We start from the raw sequence: 24,106 nt of genomic DNA on the forward strand, positions 1-24,106 counted from the left end.
AGAGTGAAACAGACAGGTTGAGTGGTTTTGAAATCTGTTTATTCCCGAGTGAGGAGAGGAGGTTTCTCGAAAGGGTGGAACAATGTGACGTGATCAAAATATGTATGTGTAAATATAAATAAATAATGCTATAACTTAACATGTGAACCCCACAGTGTCAGTCAGGATATTACTGTTGCCTTAAAAAGCTATACACTACAGGACAATACATGTTATAAATTAAAATATGGCATGAATAGGGTCTATAGTTATTGAGAGAATTGCTGGCTAGTATCTAAGTGTAATGAAAGGACTATAGGCTCTGCTATCAGTTCTAGATCAGGAAAAAGGTAAATATAAGGCACTAGACGATGGTGGACGCTTATCAGGCAAAGCAGAGTAGGATTATTGGCAGCAAGGAAAACCACATGTTACCCAAAGGATCAGACAAAAAGGATCCTAGTCTGATTCAGACAGCAGCGGACACTGGAACGTGCATGGCCCAGATCTGTGCCGTATGCGTCCCAGAATCCTCTGCTCTCTGTGTGGTCATTCATAAATTAGTTTTGATTAATCTAGATTCATCTTATTTAGGTGAGCAGGAAGGGTTCTAGTCGTAGTCTTCAGTACCATTCATCTCTCCCCGGAGCTCCTCCTCCTCGTCCAGTGGGTCCATGATGGGGGAGGGGGAGCGTGGTGGACCCTCCTCCCCAGCCACGTCCGAATTCTCCATGACCCCCCTGCGGCTCCCCAGAAAACTGCTCCCCCCACCACTGATGCGCCGCGGGGAGCTGCTGAAGGAGGTCGCGGGGTCGTTGCCACGCCTACAGAAGCCACAGAGGACAGAAGCAGGGGGTTAAGTTAAGGCTCTCGGAGGGGGAGCGGGGAGTGTGGTTACATGGACGGAGGTCTATTGAGTCACAAAGGAACAAATCAATTGCGCCTGCATTCCTGAGGGGGCTCAAGTGAGAGGATTAGTAGAAAACATCCCACGGAAGATGTGTGTTCAAGTCCTTATCTCATGTCAGCTACTACTCTACCGTGGCATTCATTATATTCAGTTACCACCAATAAAACAGTCAGAGAGCAAGGTGGTTGCAGACTTTAGGACCACAATACTCTATAGGCCTACAGGATACTAAAAAACCCTGAAACTTGTCATCAAACACAACTGATAGAGGAACAGGAAAAACTGGAAGGAAAAAAAACGCACAGTGCTGTGTTGTAAATCAAGCTTAGGTTACTCTGTCAGTGTGGAAGCAGCAAAGATTGATGACTTCCATAAATGTAGTGATTCATCTGTTGACCCAGGGCAAACATTCAGCTCTGCGTCACAGACCCTTTACTAAGACACAGCTACATGGTTCAGTGAAAAACATGGGAAACCACTGGTGATTTGGAGAAGAGCGCTGAGTAAACTTAGCTGAGTGCTATCTTGCAAAAGCTTTTGTCAAGTAATGAGTTAGTGTTCAGATACAAGCAAGTACCCCAGGGGCTTCTCCATATTAGAACTACATAGCCGGCCTACAATCCCAAGCTAAAAATGTCTCATCTAAGACTGAGAAAGCTCAGTTGTTGAAAAACAAAGGTATGAAGATCATCTATGAATAACAGAATAATGAAGAGCAAATGGCCTATGATATGAAAAGCAGGGTTGTCAAACCAGTGAAAGCAGAATAGTAACATGACAGTAAGAGTGAGTCCGGGTGGAAGTACAAAGCCTCAAAACGAGGGCACAGTTAGTCAGTGCAATGCAGTTAGGGTTAGGCTGTGTGAGTGGTGGACGCATGCACTACATACATTCACAGATAGAGGTCACTCTCGCACCACCTTAGTTTGCTCTTGAGTGAGGAAACCTCCCGCGTGAGCGAGTCGTTGGCCTCGGTGGCCTCGTCCAGCTCGCGCTGCAGCTTGCGGCGGGCGGCGGTGGCACGCTGGGACTCCTCCTCCGTCTCCTCCACCTGCCGCTTCAGCTGCTTCACGCGAGTGTTGGCCTTCTCCGCCTGCGGGAGAACAGACGAGTTCAATACTCAGGTGAAATGTTAGTTTGATTGATGAAATTGATTAGATTGGTTGATTGATTGATTGATTGATTGATTAGGTTGTGTCCGTCAGCGTATCCTGTAAAACGTGTTGAGTTGCCGTATGCATGAAAATGTGCTGTAGAAATACATTTGACTTGACTTGGGCTGCAGAGAACGGAGGGGATGGAGTGGGATGGAGGGGGGTGGAGGGGGGTGGAGGGGATGGAGGGGGTGGTTTTGACTGTGCAGTGTGCCATTCAGTGTTATTCTCTTCAGCAGAAAACAGAAAAGGGTTTCATTTATTTAAATCAGCTTCTTAAGTCAACATGACTAATATGCATGTATGTTTGTATGGTATGTAGGCTATATGGTATGCCGAGAATAACATCAGCGATAAAACTGCCTGTGTTCAAATCTAGCAGGAACCGAGTCAAATCCCAGGTGCTTATTGCCTACTGTACATGTGTTTAAACAGACGGATTACTGCAAAGTAGTATACGTTAATTAGCAGTACTGTGCGTCTCACGACCACATCACCTGGTCCTTATACTGCTCTGCCTGCTTGTGGTCGTCCTCCATCTGCAGAGTCATATCCTTCAGCTTCTTGTCCTTTTGACGCACAGCCTTGGCAAGGGCTTGTTTCTCCCTGACAGAAACAAACAGCATGAAACATCAAGAAGGGTCTGAGGGCAACATGTTCAGCCACAATCGCAAGAGTCCGAAAACATGTGGTGTAAAGGTAAACTGTCACCAAACTGTTTGGTATTTGATCATTAATAATTTGAGATCATCTTAAGAGACATCTCCCTTTGATATCATGGTCTTTTGGGCCCCCACTGAGAGGGCCAAAAAGACCATCAAGCTCTCCCTTTAGCTACTTTGGAATTGGCAATGGGCCCTATTATGTTTTTTATGTCCGGTGTTTTCTTTTCCTATAGTATGTTACATGGCTTTTTGTATATGAAAACGAGCAGCAAAGTTACAAATGCAACCCCTTACCCCACCTAACCTTTTCCCAAACAGGCCATTCTAGTCCATGTCACACCCCGCTACCTGGTCACACCTGTTCACACCCCGCTACCTGGTCACACCTGGTCACACCCTGCCACCTGGTCACAACTGGTCACACCCTGCCACCTGGTCACACCTGGTCACACCCCCCCACCTGGTCACACCTGAGTGCCCCCTCACCTGCTCTCCAGGTCCAGCTGCTCCTCCAGCTGCTGGAGCTTGGCCTCCATGGTGGAGATGGTGCCCTTGAACTTTGACTTGACCTGCGCCTCCATCTCCTGCAGCTTCCCCCGAAGGTCCTTGTTCTGCCTCTCCATCTGCACGCGCGTGCTCTCGTTGCGCTGGGAAATGGAGCGCTCGGACTGGAGCTCGATGGTCAGCTGGTCCACCTGCGGCGTCACAGAGAAGAGAGGGACACGGACAATGAGGGCTTTTAAAGATGTATTTATTTTTGGTCTTTTCTTGCCTGTATTGACGGGACAGTGAAGAGTAGACTGGAAAGGAGTGAGAGAGTGATGGGGTGGGGGAGTCGAGAAATGACCTCAGGTCAGAAAAAAAACCCTCAAGTGGCTGTGGGTAAAATGGGTGGAATTAAACTCATGTCTCAACCGATCCGTACCCGTAGAATAGATTTGTAAGTGTAGGGTATATTTGTAATATTGACAGTTACTTGTACAGATCATTTTTACAGTTACAAATAATTTCTACAGTTTCAAAACGTGATACACACGTACAAAACATTTGATTCTAATATTCTTCCATATGTCCCCTGATAGGTCCACACATGTGCTGTTGTACATCATGTGTATCACCTCGTAGCTGTACAGTTTGCCCCACCTGTTGGATGCTCCGTCTGAGCTTGTCGTTGACGCTCTCCAGGTTGCCCTGCTCCTCCTCCAGCTCCTCCTCCAGCTGGGCGATCTTCGCATCCAGGCGACGCTTATCTTCGCTGTTCATTGTCCTACAAACACAGGCTGGCGTCACACTCGGGAACAAAAACAGAGCAAACTCCACTCTTTAGTAGTAAGAGATGATCATAATAAGTCTTCTCTTCACTGTTGCTGATGACCTCTGTTGCCCGTTTCAGAGCGTGGATTTGTGACGTAAGATCGTCCTGCTACTCACTTTCCGGAGTTGCTGGCCAGCTCATCAGCCATCTCGTCTCTCTCGGTCTCTGCCTGCTTGCGAGCCCTCTCTGCAGCTGCTAGCTCCTACAGGCAGAGTAGGACAACATACAGGTCAGCTGGACCCTCACAACTGGCTTCATTTTTTCATGCCAACTCAGTGATGGTCACTGGCAGAAGCCTTGTAGTGCAAGTCATCACTGCTCATGAGCTTTATGTTATTTACTGCATCTCTGTTGTCGGGTATTTTGTATTGTATTGTTGGGTGTCCAGTTGGCTGTGTGATTGAACCTTTCCTAAATATTGGGATTATGATTTGGGTTTGTTATGATTTGGGTTTGTTATGATTTATGTATCTTCTTACTACCCATAAAAATAGATTTGAAAATGTGTTCCTATTGTCAGTGTAAGAGACTGTGTCTTCTCTGCCGATTACAGTGAAATCCAGTAAACCCAGGCGATATAAGCAATGCATCAATACCTCCTGCAGTTGCATGAAATCAGTTTCTATGGCCTTGGCCCTCCGCTCAGACTCCCTGTGATTGTTGAGCGCCTCCTTCTGGGCAGCACGGGCGTCGTCCAGCTCTCTCTGGATGTCTTTAATCTGGCCCTGTGGAAAGACAGCCATCCAGTGTTGCAGCAGTGTAACATGGTTAAGGGGATAGATCTCATCTATAGTCTGCAGTTTTTCTGGCACGGCGCTGTTCTAACTTCTACCTGCCATATTTTAAACCTTTACATGCTATATTTTTAACCGCACATGAAGTTAACTTCATCCTTGTCCAAGATCTTCCTTGTCCACGAATGGTGGCCAGAAGACTCCAATTCAGAAGACTCACTTGATACTGTATATTTATCTGAAAGAGTTTTACTTTTTAAATCTGAGCTTTCCATGCTATAGCTGACCGCAGAGACTCACCTGGACTTTACGCAGCTGTTTCAGGGCCTCCTCTCGCCCCCTGCAAGCGGTGTCAAACTGATCCTCCATGTCCTTGAAGTCTCCCTCCAGCTTCTTCTTGGCGGCGGCAAACAAGGATCTCTGCTTGCGCTCATCCTCCAGCTCTGCCTCAAGTTCACGCACCTGAAAAAATGCAAATATACCAGAAAATATGAAACATATGATCAGATTTATAGCACTCTGGCATGGAAGGACTCCTTCAGGCATTAATATAATAAACATTTAAGTAAACATTTAAAATAAGAGCCTTCGATGTCGGCTCTTCCTATCATTGTGAAGCAGAATTCACCAAGCGTTGGATTGTTCACCCACTAATAGGGAACGTGAGCTGGGTTTAGACCGTCGTGAGACCGGTTAGTTTAACCCTACTGATGATGTGTTGTTGCACCACTGATGGTCTTCAGTCTATGAATGCTTGATATGCTTGTAACAACTATAAACATTTGTGCCTTTATCAAATGTGGTTATATGCCGGAGGAAATTCAAAGATCATGCATCCATTGACAGCTGCAAGTAAGAAAACATTGTGAAGAAAACATAATTGTGACATCCGTGGTGGATTCCAGAAGAGGCCAGTAGGACACCTGTTTGACCAGTTGCTTCTTCTTCTCCTCTCCCTGCTCGTCTCTGCCTTGCAGGTCGCGTTCAAACTGGCTCTTGAGCGCCTGCATGTTGACCTCCAGGCGGAGTTTGGCGTCCTCTGTGGCCTGCAGCTCGTCCTCCAGCTCGTCCATGTGGGTGCGCATCTCGTCCACGTGGGTCTCCAGTGTCCGCTTGGCCTTCTCCAGGTCATGCACCTGACAGAAGAGGAACCAGTGGGAAAGACTTTACCATCAACAGGTGGTCATTTCTCACAAATGGTTAGTGGGGAAGATGGTCTTCAGTCTATGAATGCTTGATATGCTTGTAATGAAATTACTTTATCATTTATATATAAATAATAGACATAACTATATGTGAATAAATACACAGTGACCTGATATAGTCACACGATCAATACATGTGGGAAATATTGACTGTATCTGCCTAGTATGTATAGTGTCTCCATCTATATCCATGTTTATTTCAACAGCAGATGACTGACTCACATATTTGCCCACGTCATCCTTGGAGCTGACCAGGTCCTCCATCTCCACCTTCAGGCTCTTGTTGACCTTCTCCAGCTCCTCCAGACAGGCCTGCGCCTCCTCCAGGTTGCGAGCCAGCGCCAGGGCCTTGGTCTCCTTCTCCCTGGCCTCAGCCTCTGCACGGTCCCGCTCCTCAGCGTTCTTACAGGAGAGGCTCTTCTCCTCAGCCAGCATCTGCAGGGGGACGCAGTCAGTCAGTCAGTAGTTAGGTAGTTAGTTAGTTAGTAGATTGGTTGGTTAGTTAGTACGTTTCTTGTTCCCGGAGGGAAATTCAGTTTTAGGGAGATGGGAAGGGCTTTACTGGTGTACTGGAGGTGCTGTGGGGGACTCGACACAATTTGGCTTGACTAGGTTATTGATGGGAACACTGCCTAACGCTCTGGGGTGTGTTTCCCAAAACCATAGTTGCTAACCTGTTAGCAACTTAGTTGGTTGGCAATGGGAAATTGCATTGCAACCAACAAAGTTAGCAACTGTGGTTTTGGGAAACGCGCCCCTGGACTGCTTGTGTTTGGAAATTTGACAACTTCCATTTCATGGATGAGGTTTCTACAGGTCAACATTTTCAGTCACTCCTACTCAAGCAATATCAAGGAATGGATAATAGAGTACATGGTGACTTAAAAATATACCTAAATATATATTAATATGTAAATTATATAAATATAACATTAAATATGTAAATTAATGTGTATAAGTATGTCATAGAATGACCCATATGGGAATATATGTATTAAACCACCTGGTCGAACTTCCTCTGCTTCTTCTCCATGTTGGAGACCAGCTGCCTCTGGTTGTCCAGGTCCATCAGGAGGTCCTCCAGCTCCTGCTGCAGCCGGTTCTTGCTCTTGTCCAGCTTGTCGTAGGCGGCCGCCTTCTCCTCGTACTCGTTGTTGGTGGCCTCCAGGTCCCTCTGCAGACGCTTCTTGCTCTCCTCCATTACCTCCAGATTGCCGCTCACCTCGTCCAGCTTCTTCTTGGTATCTGACAGCTATAAACAGGTGCAATATTTATGTTTATGTTTATACTGCATTTCATTGGCTCCACTGGATTTCATTGGCTCTGTACCTGTACTCTGCTAAATGACAATAAAGTTGAATCTAATCTAATCTAATTTATCTTTATTTTTATGGTATTTAGCCACAATATCAATATTTATGTTTATGTTATTTAGCCACAATATCAAAGTCACAGCATACTAAATTATTCAGTATTGCATATCATCTGACAATATGTATTATGACATTGTATGGGTGCTCTGGAAGAAAAGCAGAAATGCTATACTGTGTAACTGTGTACACTGCACTTTTCTGCTTTTTTGCACTTCTGATTAGACGCACACTGCATTTCGTTGTCTCTGTACTTGTACTCTGCACAATGACAATAAGGTTCAATCCAATCTAATCGAATATAAGATTAGCAAGATTAAATCACCTCTTTACATTCCTCTCTGCCACTTGATCATCACCACCATCTCACTATGGAAGCTGTGCAGCACACCCACCTGCATGTTGAGGCTGGAGACCTGCCTCTCCACGTTCCTCTTGGACTCCGTCTCCTCCTCCAGCTGCTCCAGCAGGCCGTTACGGTCGTCCTCCACCTGCCTCAAACGCGTTGACAAGTTCAGCTTCATACGGGTCTCCTCAGCCAGCAACTCCTATGGGCCCAAAAAGATAGACAGATAGATAGATAGATAGATAGATAGATAGATAGATAGATACTTTATTCATCCCAGGGGAAATTTAGAATGACACAAAACATTAGATAACATTAACATGCTTTTAGCATGACAATAACAACCACTACAAAGAATCAAATACAGAGCAAATATATTGATTTCTAATATCAATTCAACTATCATTAAATACTTACCATAAATCTATAATATTTGATTACAGCACACTACAAAACAACTACCAAATACTAATGTGAGACTATCACCATCTTTGCTATGCACACATGAGTTCCATTCCATTAGTGTGTTTGGGGTAAAACATTAGGGACATTATTGAGTGTCATGTGGTGAGAGTGACACAGCTGTAAGTGAGGATCACCTGGGCATCCTGCAGCTGGGAGCTGAGGCTTGTGACATCTTTACTCAGCTTGATGTTCTTGCCTTCCACCTCGTTTAGGAAACCACTGGTGCTGTCCAGCTCCAACTGTGTGTAGCAGAGCAGCACGACGACATCAGAACAGTCTTTTACAATACACAGTCTGACCATTGATATGAGCTGTACAGTAAGTGGCTTACATAACAGTGGATGTGTATTCTAAATCGAAATATACAGCAAGGGGTTATTTTATGTTTCTGACGAATGACAAAACACCACCAAAACATCGAGTCATTCAGTTATATGTACTGTGCAATCGATCCTTAGTGCTCACGGTGAGTTTCGAGACGCGATCCCCAAGCTCGGCCTTCTGTCTCTCGCAGTCGTTGAAGCGCGACTGCAGGTCAGACAGCTGACTCTCCACTTTCTTCTTCTTGTGCTCCACGTCCTGCTTGGAGTTGGCCAGCGAGTGCAGCTCCGCACTCATGTCAGCCGCCTCCTTCTCCAGAGCCTGCTTGGCCTTCTCCAGGTTGGCCTTCACCTGATGACAGATGGAAACATCTGTCACAACTGGGTACTAAATGCAGCAACATAATGCCATACATTTAATCACTCAAGGTCTGCCACTCTGTACAAACAATATCATATTGATCTCAAATGTGTCATGTACTGTATGTTTCCTTGTGTGATTGCTACTAATTTGGGCTAGTACTGTATGTCCCACCTTTCAATTCATTACAGTGCATAATTGTTCCACAACTGCGTGCATTGATGGAAATGTTGGTTGATGCGATAAACAGTAAAAGTTGACAATTATTTATACTACAACCTTTTAGAAGAGAATTTACTTATGTGATTGCACATTATGCAACATTATGGTCAGAGTGATCATCTTGTAAGTGTCCAATCAATAACTGGCTCTTGGTTGTTCTTCAACTGTAGGATACCACTGAGAGATCTGGGGCTATGTTATGCTGCCCCCCTCACCCGTTTGGTCTGCTCCAGCTGCTCACTGAGTTCCTCCGCGGCCTGGGTGTGCTTCTGCCGCATGTCCTGCACCTGGGCCTCATGGTGGCGGCCCTCGTCCTCCACGGCTTTCTTCAGTATGGCCACCTCCTGCTCCCGCTTCGCCCTACACAAGTAGTTATATCCACACACACACACACACACACACACACACACACACACACACACACACACACACACACACACACACACACACACACACACACACACACACACACACACACACACACACACACACACACACACATACTCACTGTGCTGTACTGTGCGTGTTTGTGTATGTATGGCTATGCGGTATATTTGTAGAGAACCTCTGGGTTACTCTGATCACAAGGGGGTAAGATGAGAGATGAGGGTGTTATTACTTGCATTAGTTGCACTGTAAAATATGACCTTGCCAAGTCATCTTGTTGTTTTGAGTTATGTGTAATAAAACTTGACACTACAGTACACATTGTTAAGTCAACAAAACAACAAGATAACATGAGCGGGTTATGTTGAGTGTGCATTTAAAAACTGGCCTGCCACCGAGCCCTGACATCGTTTCCAGTGGCCCTGAGACCCCTCTGCTGCTGACCTGAGCTCCTGCTGGGCGGCTGTGGTGTCCAGACTGTCTTCCAGCTCCGTCCGGAGGGCCTCCAGCTCCTCGCCCAGGTCCCTTTTGGCCTTCTCCACCTTGGCACGGGCGTTGCGCTCATTCTCCAGGTCGTCCTGGAGCTCCGAGATCAGGCCCTCCATCTCACGGATCTTCTTCAGGGCGTTGTTCTTCTGAGTAGACTCTTCTTCCAGCCTGAAGGACAGGTCAGGACAAGGGAAAGACTTTGAGTCTGCCAGGCTAGGTTGCTGGTGAAACTTTGTGAGGTCTTTGGTGAAATGATGTTACCTAGGATATCATTCTACCCTTGACCGGACGCCTTTTTACGGCGTTTTATTCACTGATTGGCTCATTATTTTACCATCAGTGGAAGTTCTAGAAATGCACTAGACATTTCTTTATAATGAGTTGTCACATAAGGTTTGAGCTTGCTTATGCTTCAGTGTTGATGAGCCATTCAGTACAATTCCGTTCAATTGAATTGAATTCAATTCAATTTACATAGCGGCAAAACAATTGAAATTGTCTCAAAGTCTAAAGGCCATGATATGCCATGTCTGTGTCCCGCACATACCACGTGTGATGAGAATTACGTCATCAACGTGCATGTGGGGTGTTTCGTGTGCTTCCCAAACATTGGGACCACACGTCTTCGACGCACGCAAATGTGCATCGAGGAGCATACCACTTGCTTGAGGCCCTTAATGTAAGCACTAAGGTGACATGGGACAATGGGAAAAGTCCCCTTTAACAGGAAGACACCTTGAGCAGAACTTTGAGGGGGGTATAGGGGGCATCTGCTTGGAGTTGGCAGGGTAGGGAGATTGAGTGAACAAAAATCTCAATGCTGACTGATTTACAGTAATTTACTGTGCCATCACTCCCTGATTTACGGTAATTTACTGTGCCATCACTCTCTGATTTACAGTAATTTACTGTGCCATCACTCCCTGATTTACGGTAATTTACCGTGCCACCACTCCCTGCAGCTCCTCCTCTCTGGCGGCCAGCTGGGCCCTCAGGTCAGCAATCTGGGCTTGCAGGTCAGCTAGCTGGTCCTGGAGGTCGTTATACTCCCCCTCCAGCTTGCGCTTGGCCTTCTCTAAGTCCTGGCGAGACTTCTCTTCTTTCTTCAAATGGACTGAGAAGGATAAATGCTGAATCATTGAATCGGGTCATACAAATCCTTAACAACTTTCAACATCTTTCAAGTGATGAAATGATCAATGAATCATTTTGGTAAGAGATAAGAATATGATGAGCGAACCTTCAAGTTCAGTTATCATGGACTCGTGTTTATTTTTCAGTTTCGTCAAGTTCTTGGACTTCTCTTCCTCTTCAGCCAAATTGGAGCTAACATCAGCCATCCTTTCTTCCATCATTTGTTTTTCCTGTAAATTACAGGACAGAATAATATAAATGATGCTTGTTGGTCTGTGTTCAGATATATTTTGTGTTTTGCAACAAGAACACCAACCTTCAGTAACTTATTGTTTTGATCCTCCATGACTAGGACGTCATCCTCCAGTTTCTTGATTTTTCCGTCTGCAGAGACCTTCTCCAGCTGAAGCTTCTGTTTGGCATCTTCCTCCTCAGCCAATTGCTTCTCCATGTCCTGCACATCACATCACAGTAGACGCTCATCAAATGTCAATACAGATCAATGTATACTACTATTGTAACAGGTATCATTTCAATTAAATCCGATTGAATTTCTATCTCTGTAGCGCAAAAACAACGAGAAAAAGCCCAGAGGCAAAGTGAGTAAAATCTATTCATATGACACTTTTCCCAGACAAAAGTAATGAAGAGCTTTACGAGAGCAGGTACCACTAAACAGGATAAAACACACAACAATATGCAAAGTAAAACAGCTAAGCACTAAGAAGATGGGGACAAGGAACACTCTCTTTTAACAGTAGGAAATGTTGATCTGAACCTTAGCTCAAATTGGAGAATAAGCAAATGTTTCCCTTGTTTGTTTGTTTGTTTGTTTGTTTGTTTGTGTATTTGTTTGTTTTAGCAGACCTGGATTTGCTGCTCCCTGTCCTTTTTCTCCTGCTGCAGAGCGAGGCTGCGCTCCTCCTCCTCCTCCAGACGGGCCTCCATCTCGTGGAGCACCTCCTCCAGCTCCTGCTTCTTGGTCTCCAGACGCACACGCATCTCCTCCGCCTCGGCGTACAGCTCCGTCTCTGCCTGCAGCTTCTCCTGCAGCTGGTTCTTCTCCTCTTGCAGCTGAGATGCAACACACAGACAGACAGACAGACAGACACAAAGACAAACAGACAGACAGACACACACACACACACACACACACACACACCGACAGACAGACAGACAGACAGACAGACAGACAGAGAAAAGTAATTAGGTTTCAAATGATGCCCGGGCAATGTAGGTACAGTATGTATGTGTGTGTGTGTGTGTGTGTGTGTGTGTGTGTGTGTGTGTATGTTTTGTTTGTGTTGGTGTGTTGGTGAGTACAGTTGTTGGACCATGTTTGATGGTATATGCAAACGTTTCTTTTTTGTTTCTAGGTATATCAAGTGGATGTATGACTGTGTCAGAGTATATGCACATTTGTTTGGATGCGTCTCTCTCATCCTCTACCTTAGTGTGCCTCTGGGTAATCTCTTTCAGCTGAGACTCAGATTTCTGCGCAATTTCCTTTGCTTTCATAAGCTCCTCCTCCTTCTGACCCATTTCCTCTTCCTGTCGGGTCACCTGGAGCAGAGGCTTGACCTGCGGGGGTTAGGAGGGGGGAGCGTATGACTTTAACCGCCATTTACAAAGACTAGGACATATCCGCATCCACATTCCACTAACGAGCAATGTCAACACACAAATGAAGCCACTTTAGCCAGTTATACTCTAGCTAGTTCAGTCACGCTCTGGCAAGCAGTGGTGGAAAAGTCATACAGTTTATTGAATTCAAAGGCCATCTGGAGCCACATACGTAGAGTCACCAGTCATGAACCTAACTTGCGTACCAATGTTATCCAAATTGCATAGATAAAATGAGACTGAAGAGCCTTGCCTTAGTGAAGAGTCTCCACCACTGCCAGTTCCGCAGTTTGAGGTACACAGAACAGTTCCTCTGGATCACTTTCATGGCAGTGAGCTGCTGCTGCCGCTTAGCAAAGGCTCTGGGTTTGGGAGAATGGAGAAACCCACCATATAGCTAGTTTTCCAAATCCAAAGTAGTACAATTACAGAGATGTCTTTTTAAAAAAAAAATCAACACTAGACATACACTTCAAACTTTGACCATTGATTTATCTGAACCTAAACTTGTGAGACTTGCTTTGGATTTACTTACTTTTTGCTACTTCAATCTGCAATCACTTTCAACTTTTTTACACAATAATTACTGTTTGACCCAAGATCTGGGAACTCTGAAAAGAGAACCTATTCCTCTGAGAGGCTCCCTTGTCGGACTCACTTGCGGGCCAGGAAGCCGCGAGCCTGGCCCTGGAAGGCGATGATGACCACGGTGAGCTTGAGGTCGCGCTCCTCCTCCAGCTGAGCCAGGACGCCGGTGCGGAAGAACATCTTGCTCTGGCCAATGCGGTACAGGTTGGGGTCCAGATCAAGATGCTTAATCTGTGTGAAGTACAGAAAGAAGCGTTTGCACCTGCAGGAAGCCATGGAGCAATGGCAGGCACAAGCACCAGCAACAAAAGCAGCATGTCTGTGATGTTGTCTCTTAGACACACGTCAACACTGGCATGCACATGTACATACATCATGGTACACACAAAAAAGTAATACATTTGACACGTAATGTAATCAATGTACTGTTGACTCTCTATGAGGTTCTGTTGTGTATGATTGACATGAGCAGCTCTACAGCTAACTATGCCACACATTGAAACAGAGGCGGCGGGTGTTGTGTTTTTTGGAGGACACTCACCATTAGTGTGCAGGCCTGTTTTCCATCCATGAAACCCTTAGGAATGGCACTGGAGGCCAGGATCTCATAGCTGTGGAGTGGAAGGCAAACATGCCATGAAATGAAATCATGAAACCATTAAATCCATATGACATGGTGCTCAAAGCTAGGATTTCATAGAGGCATATGAGACCCAAAGTGGGCAATAATACTTTAAATACATAAATCTGTTGAACCTGACTACCATATCTGTATGGGATCAAAGGAGATATTTCTTTCACACTGGACAGGGTAAAATGGTGGAGAGGCTCACCGCTGACGGAACTCATGGAAGATGACGCGGTTAGGGAAGCCTTGGCGACAGATCCTGATCCCCTCGAGTACACCGTTGCAGCGCAGCTGTTCCAACACCAGATTGGCATCCATCTTTCCTGCCTACAAAAGGGTGGCTCAGGTCAGTGTCCAGAACGTCCAATTTCTTCTCTCCAGGTGATAATTGTCATTATAACCTGTGTCATGTTGTGTAATGTTAAATAGGCTTGGTTGTTGACTGGTCACTGTAGGACAGTGTTTCTCAAAGTGTAGTCCGGGGACCACTGGTGGTCCGCAAGCTATCCTAAGTGGTCCGTGAGCAGACGCGGTAAAATATAATATAGATGAGTTGTTTTCAATATTGAACCAACTTGTGTGTAAATCCAAACCGTTCTGCAACACTGTCTATGTAAGATATGCCAGTTTAAATCATATGAATCCTCTGACACAATAAGCACAATAAGTGCAAAGACAATAAGCAAGGTGGTTCAGTGAGTAGGCCTATTGTAGGCTAATATACTGTTGAAGTAGGTGTAATCTTTTATTTTTTAGCTAGGTGGTCCGTGCGTTTCTTTTTTATTGGTTAAGTAGTCCTTCGTCTGAAAAAGTTTGAGAAACAACACAAGCTGTAGGAAATCTGCTACCTACAGCACAATGAATTAAACACCTTTCATGTGTATATCCGAAATTACCCCAGTTGGCTGAAGCAATTGAATTCAGATTTTTTTCTGCGCCTATATTTTTGAAATGGCTTATGTAGTTGTAGTGAAGTTTGCTTGTTGAGCAGTGCATCAACATACCCCCACAGATGTAATGCTAGTCAGTAATGACAACACCACTGGCCCAGGTGTCATCTCTGTGACCAAACTAAGCACCTACCTTCTTCTCATGGTTGGGGATGATGCAGCGCACAAAGTTGGGCGTGGTGTTGTGGAGTGTGGTCATCAGCTTGCCCAGGGACTCCTTGTACAGCTGCCCAACCGTGCGGAACATGCCTTTCTTGGACTTGCCCGAGCTGGGCATGGAGCTGTCCGAGATCTTGCTAATCTGCTCCAAACCCACCACCCGGTCCGCTGCAGAAACCGAGCAGGGAGGGAAGGAGGGAAGGAGGGGGGGTCAAGCGCAGGGTCAAGTGCTTTGTGATGACGGGGGAATTCATCTAAAACTCCTGGCCATTATGACCATAATAAGACTTTGAGGTAAATGAATAGCCTGAGAACCAGATGAAGATGAGAGCTAGAGCTTGCATTTGCTGGCACTGAGTCTGGCTGGTAAATATAGTACAATAATGTGTAAAATCACCCAACATTCTGACCCCCTGAGTCAGTCTGGAAAAGTCTTATGTGTCACATGACAGTGTTTAACTCTTTGTTTTATTACACATTACACATTAGTTGTTTATGATTCCTATAATAAAATTGTACTGAAAAAATATCTCACTGTCTTTCCATAGATCCTGTATGAAAGCACTTGAGGAATTCTGGAGCAGTGTGGTCACGTTGTCATTGAGAGGGTCCATGTTCTTGGTGAGCCAGTTTGCAGCATTATAATCCACCTACACACGGACAACATGGCAACACATTTGACCAAATGCAATCAATGACTTTGCTTCTATATCAACCTCTTCAGTTGTTTGGACCTAGAGAAATATCAGATACCTTCCCAGCATAGTGCAGAACTGCAAACATTGTTTTTTCTTTGTGCTGCTTCGGTTTGGAGAACTTGCAGTGGCTACCGTGTGTGTTCAAGACTTTGTCCACGAAAGAGATGTCACTGGCTTTGGGGAACCAGCACTCCTCATCCAGCAGAGCGAGGATGCCTGGAGGATTATTCTAGAACAAGGCACAGAATGATGAATGGAATGAAAACAGCGGCAAATGCAAAATTCTCACACCAGTATAACGTCAACTATTAACATAGGATGCATGCAATGCATGTTTACTTGCATATAACTGACTATTCTAATTTATTTGTCCTGATACATTGTAATGTTGCTGAATATTGGTATTACAAGTCACTTTTGTCTAAGTGGTATGTATATTATATATTTTGACTAAAGCTGTGAGCCCATTTTCTAACTTTCTTTCACAGGATGTTCCAGGCCAACAGATCTGAAACTGACCGGCCTCTCAATGAGTTCAATGCAGGGCTGCAGGTCCAGGCCAAAGTCGATGAAGCTCCACTCGATGCCCTCACGCTTGTACTCCTCCTGCTCCAGGACGAACATGGTGTGGTTGAAGAGCTGCTGGAGCTTCTCATTGGTGTAGTTGATGCACAGCTGCTCAAAGGAGTTATCCTGTGGGGGAACACCAGAAGGTGACCATAATGAACTGGCTGCAGGAACGCTCTCTCTAGCATAGAGGTGATCTATCAGTTCCAAGAAAGTTGTACAGTGAAGATTCTCTCTCTCTCTGTCTCTCTCTCACACACACACACACACACACACACACACACACACACACACACACACACACACACACACACACACACACACACACACACACACACACACACACACACACACACATGCATGCACATACACACACACAGAAAAACAAAGACATATGCACATAGCTTCTTTACAGGGCACACTAAAACATATATACACATAGCTTCTTTACAGGGCAAGACTTCAAACCTCAAAGATTTCGAAGCCGGCGATGTCCAGGATGCCAATGAAAGAAGACCCAGCACGTTTGGTCTTGTCCAGAACCTTGTTCACACGTAACAAGATCCATTTGAACAAGCGGTCATACATGGCTTTTGCCAGAGCCTCAGTAGCAAAGTCGGCCTATAAAAACACACACGCACACACACACACACACACACACACACACACACACACACACACACACACACACACACACACACACACACATCTACTCAGTACTACATATGTGGGAACTGAAAGTTTCAAGGATCAAGTTGCTTGTCATACATTGAAATATGGCTTTGTATATGAACCATATTAATCCAAATAGCTATTATTTTATTTCAAAGGTTTTCCATCATATGTTAGGATACTATTTGATATATGGTTGCCAGTACAAATCTACCAAAATGATTACAGAGCCATATTGAGCAGTCCCCTGTGACCATGTTATTGGCATGTCATAAGGGATCTCAGTCTTGTAGAGGGCCAGTCAACACCATTGTAAAATTACCACTTGAAGTTTATAAACAACACTGTGCAAAATGGAACCTATCTCTCTAATTGTCAAATGTTTTAACATAAGGGTAAATAGAATAGAATAAGTGAATGTTTTGTTTTTTTATTTATTATTTATTTCAGAGCATTATTTGATTTCAGTTTTATTCCAATTCACAATTTGACAATTCAGTGATTTTATTTCAGTATACTTAAATAATACTATACTTTTGATCGTATGATTTAGCATACTCCATGGAACCCACCTGTTCTTTGGTCTGTGCCTTCTGCACCACCTCTCTACCAACTTTAATTTTGGGGGTAAGCATGGCCTTGGTGAAGTCTGTCAAGTTGATGCCTTGCAGATGGCAAACCTTCTGAGCAGCTGTGGGAGTGTTAGGAGAGTATAAACTGAATTCATTGTGTAATGAATTAACATAGGGCTAACCACTTGTGGAGAAAATCAAGAGAAAGCACTCTTGGTAATCACTGTAGTCCTATTTTAGGCCCCCATCTCACACAAAGCTATTAGAGAACACTGATCCTATGTGAAACTTTTAGCATGTCTACTGTAAACATTGGAAATCAACAGTTTTGTTTTAAAATGAAAGATATTATGGTCTTAAGTCAATTATATATGCACTATGAAGTTAATGCAATAAACTCTTAGAAATGTCTTTGGTGCAATATACATTCATAACGCATTATGCTGTAAGCACCATCATCAATAATTAATATGTCTGGCTCAGCTCTACTCTTTTTGTCAACATGACTTTCCTCTGCTCTGAACATACACAGATATAGGTACAGAACAGGGTTGTGCACAATTCAAATTGCAATTCTGCTTCCTGTTTGCTACCTCAATTGAAATGCAAATGAAATTCAAGAATTGAATTGGAATTTAAGAGCCATTTTCAATTTAATTCTGGAATTTTGCACAAGCCTGGTACAGAAACCTAGATACCACATTGTCCATCATGATCTATTGGTGGAATACGTCAACCGTATATTGAAGCAGTCAGGATCCGTAAAAAACAAACACGGACAAAGTTTATGCAGAGCAGAGGACTTCCCTACCAAAATGGTTAAACATCTACTTGGCTGAGGTTGCACTCTGCCATTAATGTCTGTACCTGTGGTGTCAGGCATGGCCGCCTGCTCCTGGTTCTTCTCCTTCTTGAACTCAATGTTACCAATGTGCAGCACAGTGGACACCACCTTCAGCATCCCTGAAGTTGACAAAGATGGCCAATAGAGAGAAGGGATGAGAACACAAAAGAGTTGTACACTCAGTTGAGCTCCATTCCATTGTATTTTCATTGCACCATAATAAGGTATGAATATGTCTCAAGGAGATGTACAACGCTGGACACTTGTTGATTCTTTTGTAAAGATTTAGTTTTTTTCTCTGTTGACCTTTTTGGCTATAGTTCCAGATAAGGTATCCTTGAGGAAATGCTCCTCTGTAAGTGGTGGTGCAGTAGAGGTGTACTGTGGTGGAGTAGTGAAGTGTAGCAGTGCTAGTTGAATTTAAACAAGGCCTAACCCACCAATTCTCTCGTCTTCGTTGAAGCCTAGGACGGCCATAGCCTCCAGTGTCTCCTCAAACATCTCGTCGTCCTCTATGCCCGGGACCTGGACATGGCCAAGGTTCAGGAAGCGATAGCTACTGAAGCTCTCAATCAGCAGGTCCTCTGTGGAGACATCAACCTTCACTGCATTTAGAATATATGCACTATATATATATATATATACACACACACACAAATATGTGCATAGTTGATGTTCACATGCAAATCTTTATTCAAACAACTCTGAACATTTATATTGACATTTAAATTTGCATTCAGCATTTGCATTTGCTTCTGAGATCTCTTACCTTAAATACAACAATCTACATTTAAATGTGTCAGTGTTTAACAGAAGATGGTAAGGGGTAATCAGCACACCTTTGAGCTTGTCCTTGGCCCCTGCAACCATGAAGTAGAAAATGTGGAAGGCCCTCTCGTTCTTTGCCTGCCTCACACAGCGGGACTTCTCCAGCAGATCTTTAGGTGTTCAATAGTTAGGGGAACATCGTATGATAGAGCCATGTTTCCATCCTTCCTCTAGCATAATGTGAACCACAACTACCTCTGGACATGATTTCTCCTGCTCTACCTGCCTAGAGACCTGCTGCTATTCACACATGTGTGGATTGGAGGGCTGTGTGTGTGTGTGTGGGAGGGAAGAAGGTAGGATGTCAGATTTTTGAATGACTCTGTTATTATCTATCCTGTGTGTGAGAGAGAGAGAGAGAGAGAGAGTAAAGTGTGAGTAGGGGAAGAGTCTGTCCAATCTATCTTTTTTAATTATTTATTTTTAAAAGCACTGATCAGAAGTGGCACCTTGAATTTCATTGTGTTAATACGCTGTATTCATCGCAGTGACAATAAAGCTTCTATTCTATTCTATTCTATTTTAGACACATGAGCCAGGTAGACAAAAATCAAGTGACTATGAAATCTACTGTATAATGTAGAGCCAAAAGTATTACTGAGTAGTGCATTGCTATTTATGAATCCATGATGCATTCCTTTATGAAGGTATGCCCTCAGTGCTTTGTGTGAGGTAATGTCAACACATTAGGTTCCTTATGAAAACAATATCTTAAATTTGAGAAGAATTATATGGTTTGCCATTTGAGGCTTTTTGAGGATACATGTATCAATTGTGGCCCCAACAATAAAGCCAGTCACGTCAAAGTTCAACTTGATGAACTTTCCCTTAAGGAGAAAATAGAAAAATAAATATTAACTTTGAATGCAATTTATGCATTTATCCTGCTCAACAGAATGTGTTTTTTTTAATCTATGGACTTACAAATCTGGAAGAGTTGTCATTTTTAACGGTCTTGGCATTTCCAAAAGCCTCCAAAATGGGATTTGCCTGTAAAAGCTGTTTCTCCAATTCTCCCTGAATAGGACAGATCCTCACAGTATTATTTGAAACAATCAACAGTGTGCATCACAGAATGCCTGATTCATCAGTTTATGAGATGACATACACATATATGTTTTACTTTATACAGTTGCAAATACTTCTGATTAAATTCTTGTGATCAAATGTCAAACATCAGTTTGGCATCAATATGGCTACTCAACCAACAATGTATTTATATTTGCCTAAAAGAAAGCATCGCTGTCCAACAGACACATACATGCAACGACAGGAGGGAAACTGTAAGAGAGACAATACAGTAGAGTGGGCTAAGCAGAACACCCTGTTGCTGGCCTTTTTGTACTCTCCCAGACTAGTCCCCTCTGAGCTAAGAACAGCAACACTTTGATAACTTTGTCATCATATGACTGCAAAATAAGACTACAAACCACAAATAAGGTCAGACAAGCCAACATAGTTTTTCCCTGCCAGTTGCATTTCACAAACATGATCACACACCTCTTGCAATCTAGAGATAGCACAAACGTACTAGGCCTACCTTACGTGGATTTGGTAATTTCGATTTGTTTTGCAGTCCTTTTTTTAAGTCATGTGATAACAAAGGTGGCTAGGACAGTGTCACATGTGACAGGATTGTGACACGTGACAGTTTATGTATGCTAAACTACTAAGCAAACTTCAACTACAAACTATACACTCAAGCTACTAAGCAAACTTCAACTACAAACTATACACTCAAGAACTACCACTCTATCACTCCACTACAAATCTACCATTTTATTCTAGTATTTTACTTACGTAAGCCAGCTGACTTTGCTATTTGGAGAAAATGTTCATTATTCATTTTAAAATGAGATTGTATCTTTTTGTGACTATTTTTCCAGATTCAGATAGTGTCTCAGACAGTGTACACAAAGCAGAAAGCACCACCACCAGACATTACAAGATACATTATGGCCTTTATCCATACCTTAACCAATGCACCAGGGGCGGCCTGTCACACAAAGATTACTATCAATTTCAAGACATCCATCCACAGTGTGTGTGTGTGTGTGTGTATGTGTCTGCATGGTCTGGTGTGTGGTGTGAGTGTGAGTGTGAGTGTGAGTGTGTGTGTGTGTGTGTGTGTGTGTATGTTTGTGTTTGTGTGTGTGTGTGTGTGTGTGTGTGTGTATGTGTGTGTGTGTGTTTGTCTGTGTGTGTTTGTCTGTGTGTGTGCATATGTGTGTGTGTGTGTGTGTGTGTGTGTGTGTGTGTGTGTGTGCGCATGTTTGTCTGTTTGTCTCTGTGTGTGTGTGTGTGTGTGTGTGTGTGTGTGTGTGCGTCTGTGAGTCGTTCCATCTTTCATTTCTACATAAACAGCAACTGTAACTTGGGGTACGTGTTGGAAAGCAATGACGCTGACACTTACAGAGTCTTTCTTGGTTTTGTGAGAGGACGCCACCACTGCCAGATACTGAATGACCTTCTTGGTGTTCTCTGTCTTCCCAGCTCCTGACTCTCCTCTACCACATGCACAGAACATTTAAAATGGAAATGCTACACATGCTGTTTAAATAAAAAAACATTCAAAATAGCTAGGACACTCATCAAGATAGTGACCTCAGCGATTACTTAGGACTAGTTAATGGCTTTCTCTCAACATTTAAAACCTCTAATCTATTTAAATGCATCCAGCCAACGTTTATGTCAATGACAGCTGTGTATAATGTAGAGTCTTGCATTATGATGTGATGTTTGAGTATTCAAACGACCAAATTCAAATTGTGTAATGAACATGAACGAGAGCATATGAGAAGTAGGAGATTCTGTCTGTGTGTTAAAGGTTAGTGAAGTGCGTCGATTGGACACAAGTGCAATTTCCCCTTTCACTCACGTGCACAGAATGGACTGGTCATCACGCTCTGTGGAGGGAGAACAGAAAGAGACATGCTGAAAACTTTGTCTGAGGGACCACAGGGACAGGGCCAGCTCAAGCGTGGCTCCTCAAAGCAAAGCAAAGGGCCAAAACAGATTAACAGGAGTCCAGGGAGTCTAAACATGAACTTCACAGATTGTTATCCAAAGGAAGGACAAGCATTGGAAATTTAAAGGGGTCTAAATGACCACAGGACAAGATTAACCTTTCTCTCTCGTTCTCTCTCTCTCTCTCTCTCTCACGCTTCTCTCTCATATTCTTTCCAAAAATAGCGGATCTAAAGAGGCAGCGGGGCCATGTATGGCTATTCTGAGAGCGTACGCTGTACCCCAGTACCTGTGACGGGGATTTAGGATGTGGAGCTTGGATGACTATCACAGACTGGGCATGGGAAACCTCCATTTACTAAATGTCACAAGGTTGAGAGCTGCACTACAATGGACTGGACACATCATTTTTGCCTTTTGTCCAGCATAAAACACATCCATTATGCAGACATGGGATGTCAAATATTTTCCACTCTCAGACGGCTTGATAAATGTATATATTCTACTTCTACAGCAAGAAAGAAACATACAACACATAATCAAGTCACATGACCACTGCTGTGACCACTGGGACTTATATATAGTGCCATTCTTTCTCTGATCTTTGTACCTTGCATCATGTTCCTGTAAGCATTGTCCGTGATGGAGTAGATGTGTGGGGGGACCTCATGACGCTTCTTGCCCTTGTACAACTCGATGATCTTCTCTGAGTAAATGGGCAACATTTTGTAGGGGTTCACCACCACACAGAACAGGCCTGAGTATGTCTGCAAGAAGAGTAGTCAATGCATGCTCAGCAAAACACAATAATGCACACCCTACACAGGATATAGAAAGGATGGTAGGGAGGTGTATGCAATGATTTCTATCACTAAATGAGATTGTGACATTGCAACTGATGACATTTCCTAATTAATAGCAGGACGCTGTTAACAGGTTTATTAACAGTTAAACTGTTCACATAAACTATGCTTCCACTGTATGTATTGACACCAGTTGAACAGTTAACAGGAAACTATTTATTCAATTTATTCACTGTTCTCAGCAGTCAGTGGTTTCAAGAGGGCCTGGGAGGCTTCATATATGAATGAGAATGCGTAAGTGTTTTTACTCACATAAATAAGCCCTGAGAAGTACCTCTCCTTCAGGTTCTGCAGCACCGAGGCTTCGTTCAGGTAGGTCAACGCCGCCATGTCCTCTGCCTTGCTGAACTTCGGTGGGTTCATTTTCTGGATGCTGTCTTTGTGGACGGTCAACTTCTGCCCATTATCCAGCTGGACCAGGACATCATCGCCCTTCTCCTCCTTGATGCTGGCCGACTCAAAGCCATCTCTCTCCGATGGGATCCACACCAGCTTCTTGGCAGACCAGTCTGCTTGGCCCACTCCACTTTGTTTAAAGTCTTTGTCCCCGAAAAGGAATCTGTCACTATCATCATCTGGTTTCTTGGACATGTTGACCTTTTTACTTGCCTATGTGCCCTTAACACAAAAAAAGAAAACAGGAAAATATCATGTATGCTCTTGCTGGACAGTTTGGCTTCTATCCACAATGACTTCACTTCAAGTGCCCAGAGATATGTGCAACTCATGCTAAATCCAATATAACATTCAAATCAGCAGAGCCACAATAAGACAGTGATGACTATATGATGACCAAATAAGGGCACAGTAGGTTCTACACTGTTGCTCTTCCTCTACTGTATTGAGGGATACTGGGCAAACATCCATCTAAGTTATTCCATATAAGGCATAGGCCATGTGTCCAAACCAAGCCAATGTCTTTTAATAATAAACTGAAGACAATATGATGAAAAACTTCCCTTAACTGTCACTCCATGATACAGAAAAAAAAAGTCACATGATTATGGAAATTGATGATGCTTTGATAAACTAATCAATTAATTAATTTCCAAAAAATATTAGGACTATCAACAAGAAAGCAGTAACACAAC

The 24,106-nt window shown here is 43.7% G+C and overlaps 1 protein-coding gene across 1 annotated transcript; it reads right to left on the minus strand.

Annotated features, from left to right (window-relative positions):
• Positions 1-22: 22 nt before the first annotated feature.
• myh11b (myosin, heavy chain 11b, smooth muscle) lies at positions 23-23,606 on the minus strand. The gene is made up of 40 exons (XM_048245201.1): positions 23,268-23,606; positions 22,763-22,919; positions 22,064-22,091; positions 21,599-21,692; positions 20,110-20,202; positions 19,949-20,012; positions 19,197-19,295; positions 18,798-18,941; positions 18,381-18,476; positions 17,514-17,632; positions 16,738-16,890; positions 16,222-16,395; positions 15,758-15,931; positions 15,540-15,654; positions 14,979-15,172; positions 14,101-14,222; positions 13,809-13,878; positions 13,338-13,498; positions 12,933-13,041; positions 12,506-12,637; positions 11,924-12,130; positions 11,373-11,510; positions 11,163-11,286; positions 10,865-11,036; positions 9,878-10,090; positions 9,262-9,406; positions 8,609-8,815; positions 8,278-8,382; positions 7,728-7,880; positions 6,966-7,214; positions 6,185-6,397; positions 5,681-5,893; positions 5,058-5,219; positions 4,620-4,748; positions 4,140-4,225; positions 3,852-3,975; positions 3,195-3,403; positions 2,541-2,649; positions 1,810-1,982; positions 23-803 (listed from the first exon to the last, which is right to left on the minus strand). The coding sequence occupies exons 1-40, from the start codon at positions 23,604-23,606 to the stop codon at positions 590-592; spliced, it is 5,982 nt and encodes a 1,993-aa protein (XP_048101158.1). The 3' UTR covers positions 23-589.
• Between the last annotated feature and the right edge of the window lie 500 nt (positions 23,607-24,106).

Source organism: Alosa alosa, chromosome 6, assembly GCF_017589495.1.
Source record: "Alosa alosa isolate M-15738 ecotype Scorff River chromosome 6, AALO_Geno_1.1, whole genome shotgun sequence".
Classification (NCBI taxonomy): Eukaryota; Metazoa; Chordata; class Actinopteri; order Clupeiformes; family Clupeidae; genus Alosa; species Alosa alosa.

Bases quoted from the DNA above. Each gene is read 5' to 3' on its own strand.
- myh11b (XM_048245201.1), bottom strand. From the start codon at position 23,606: ATGTCCAAGAAACCAGATGATGATAGTGACAGATTCCTTTTCGGGGAC. The intron at 19,296-19,948 runs GTATCCTCAAAA...GAACACCTAAAG, and splicing joins TGGGGCCACAATTGATACAT to ATCTGCTGGAGAAGTCCCGC. The intron at 16,396-16,737 runs GTTTGAAGTCTT...GTTCCCCCACAG, and splicing joins CCGGCTTCGAAATCTTTGAG to GATAACTCCTTTGAGCAGCT.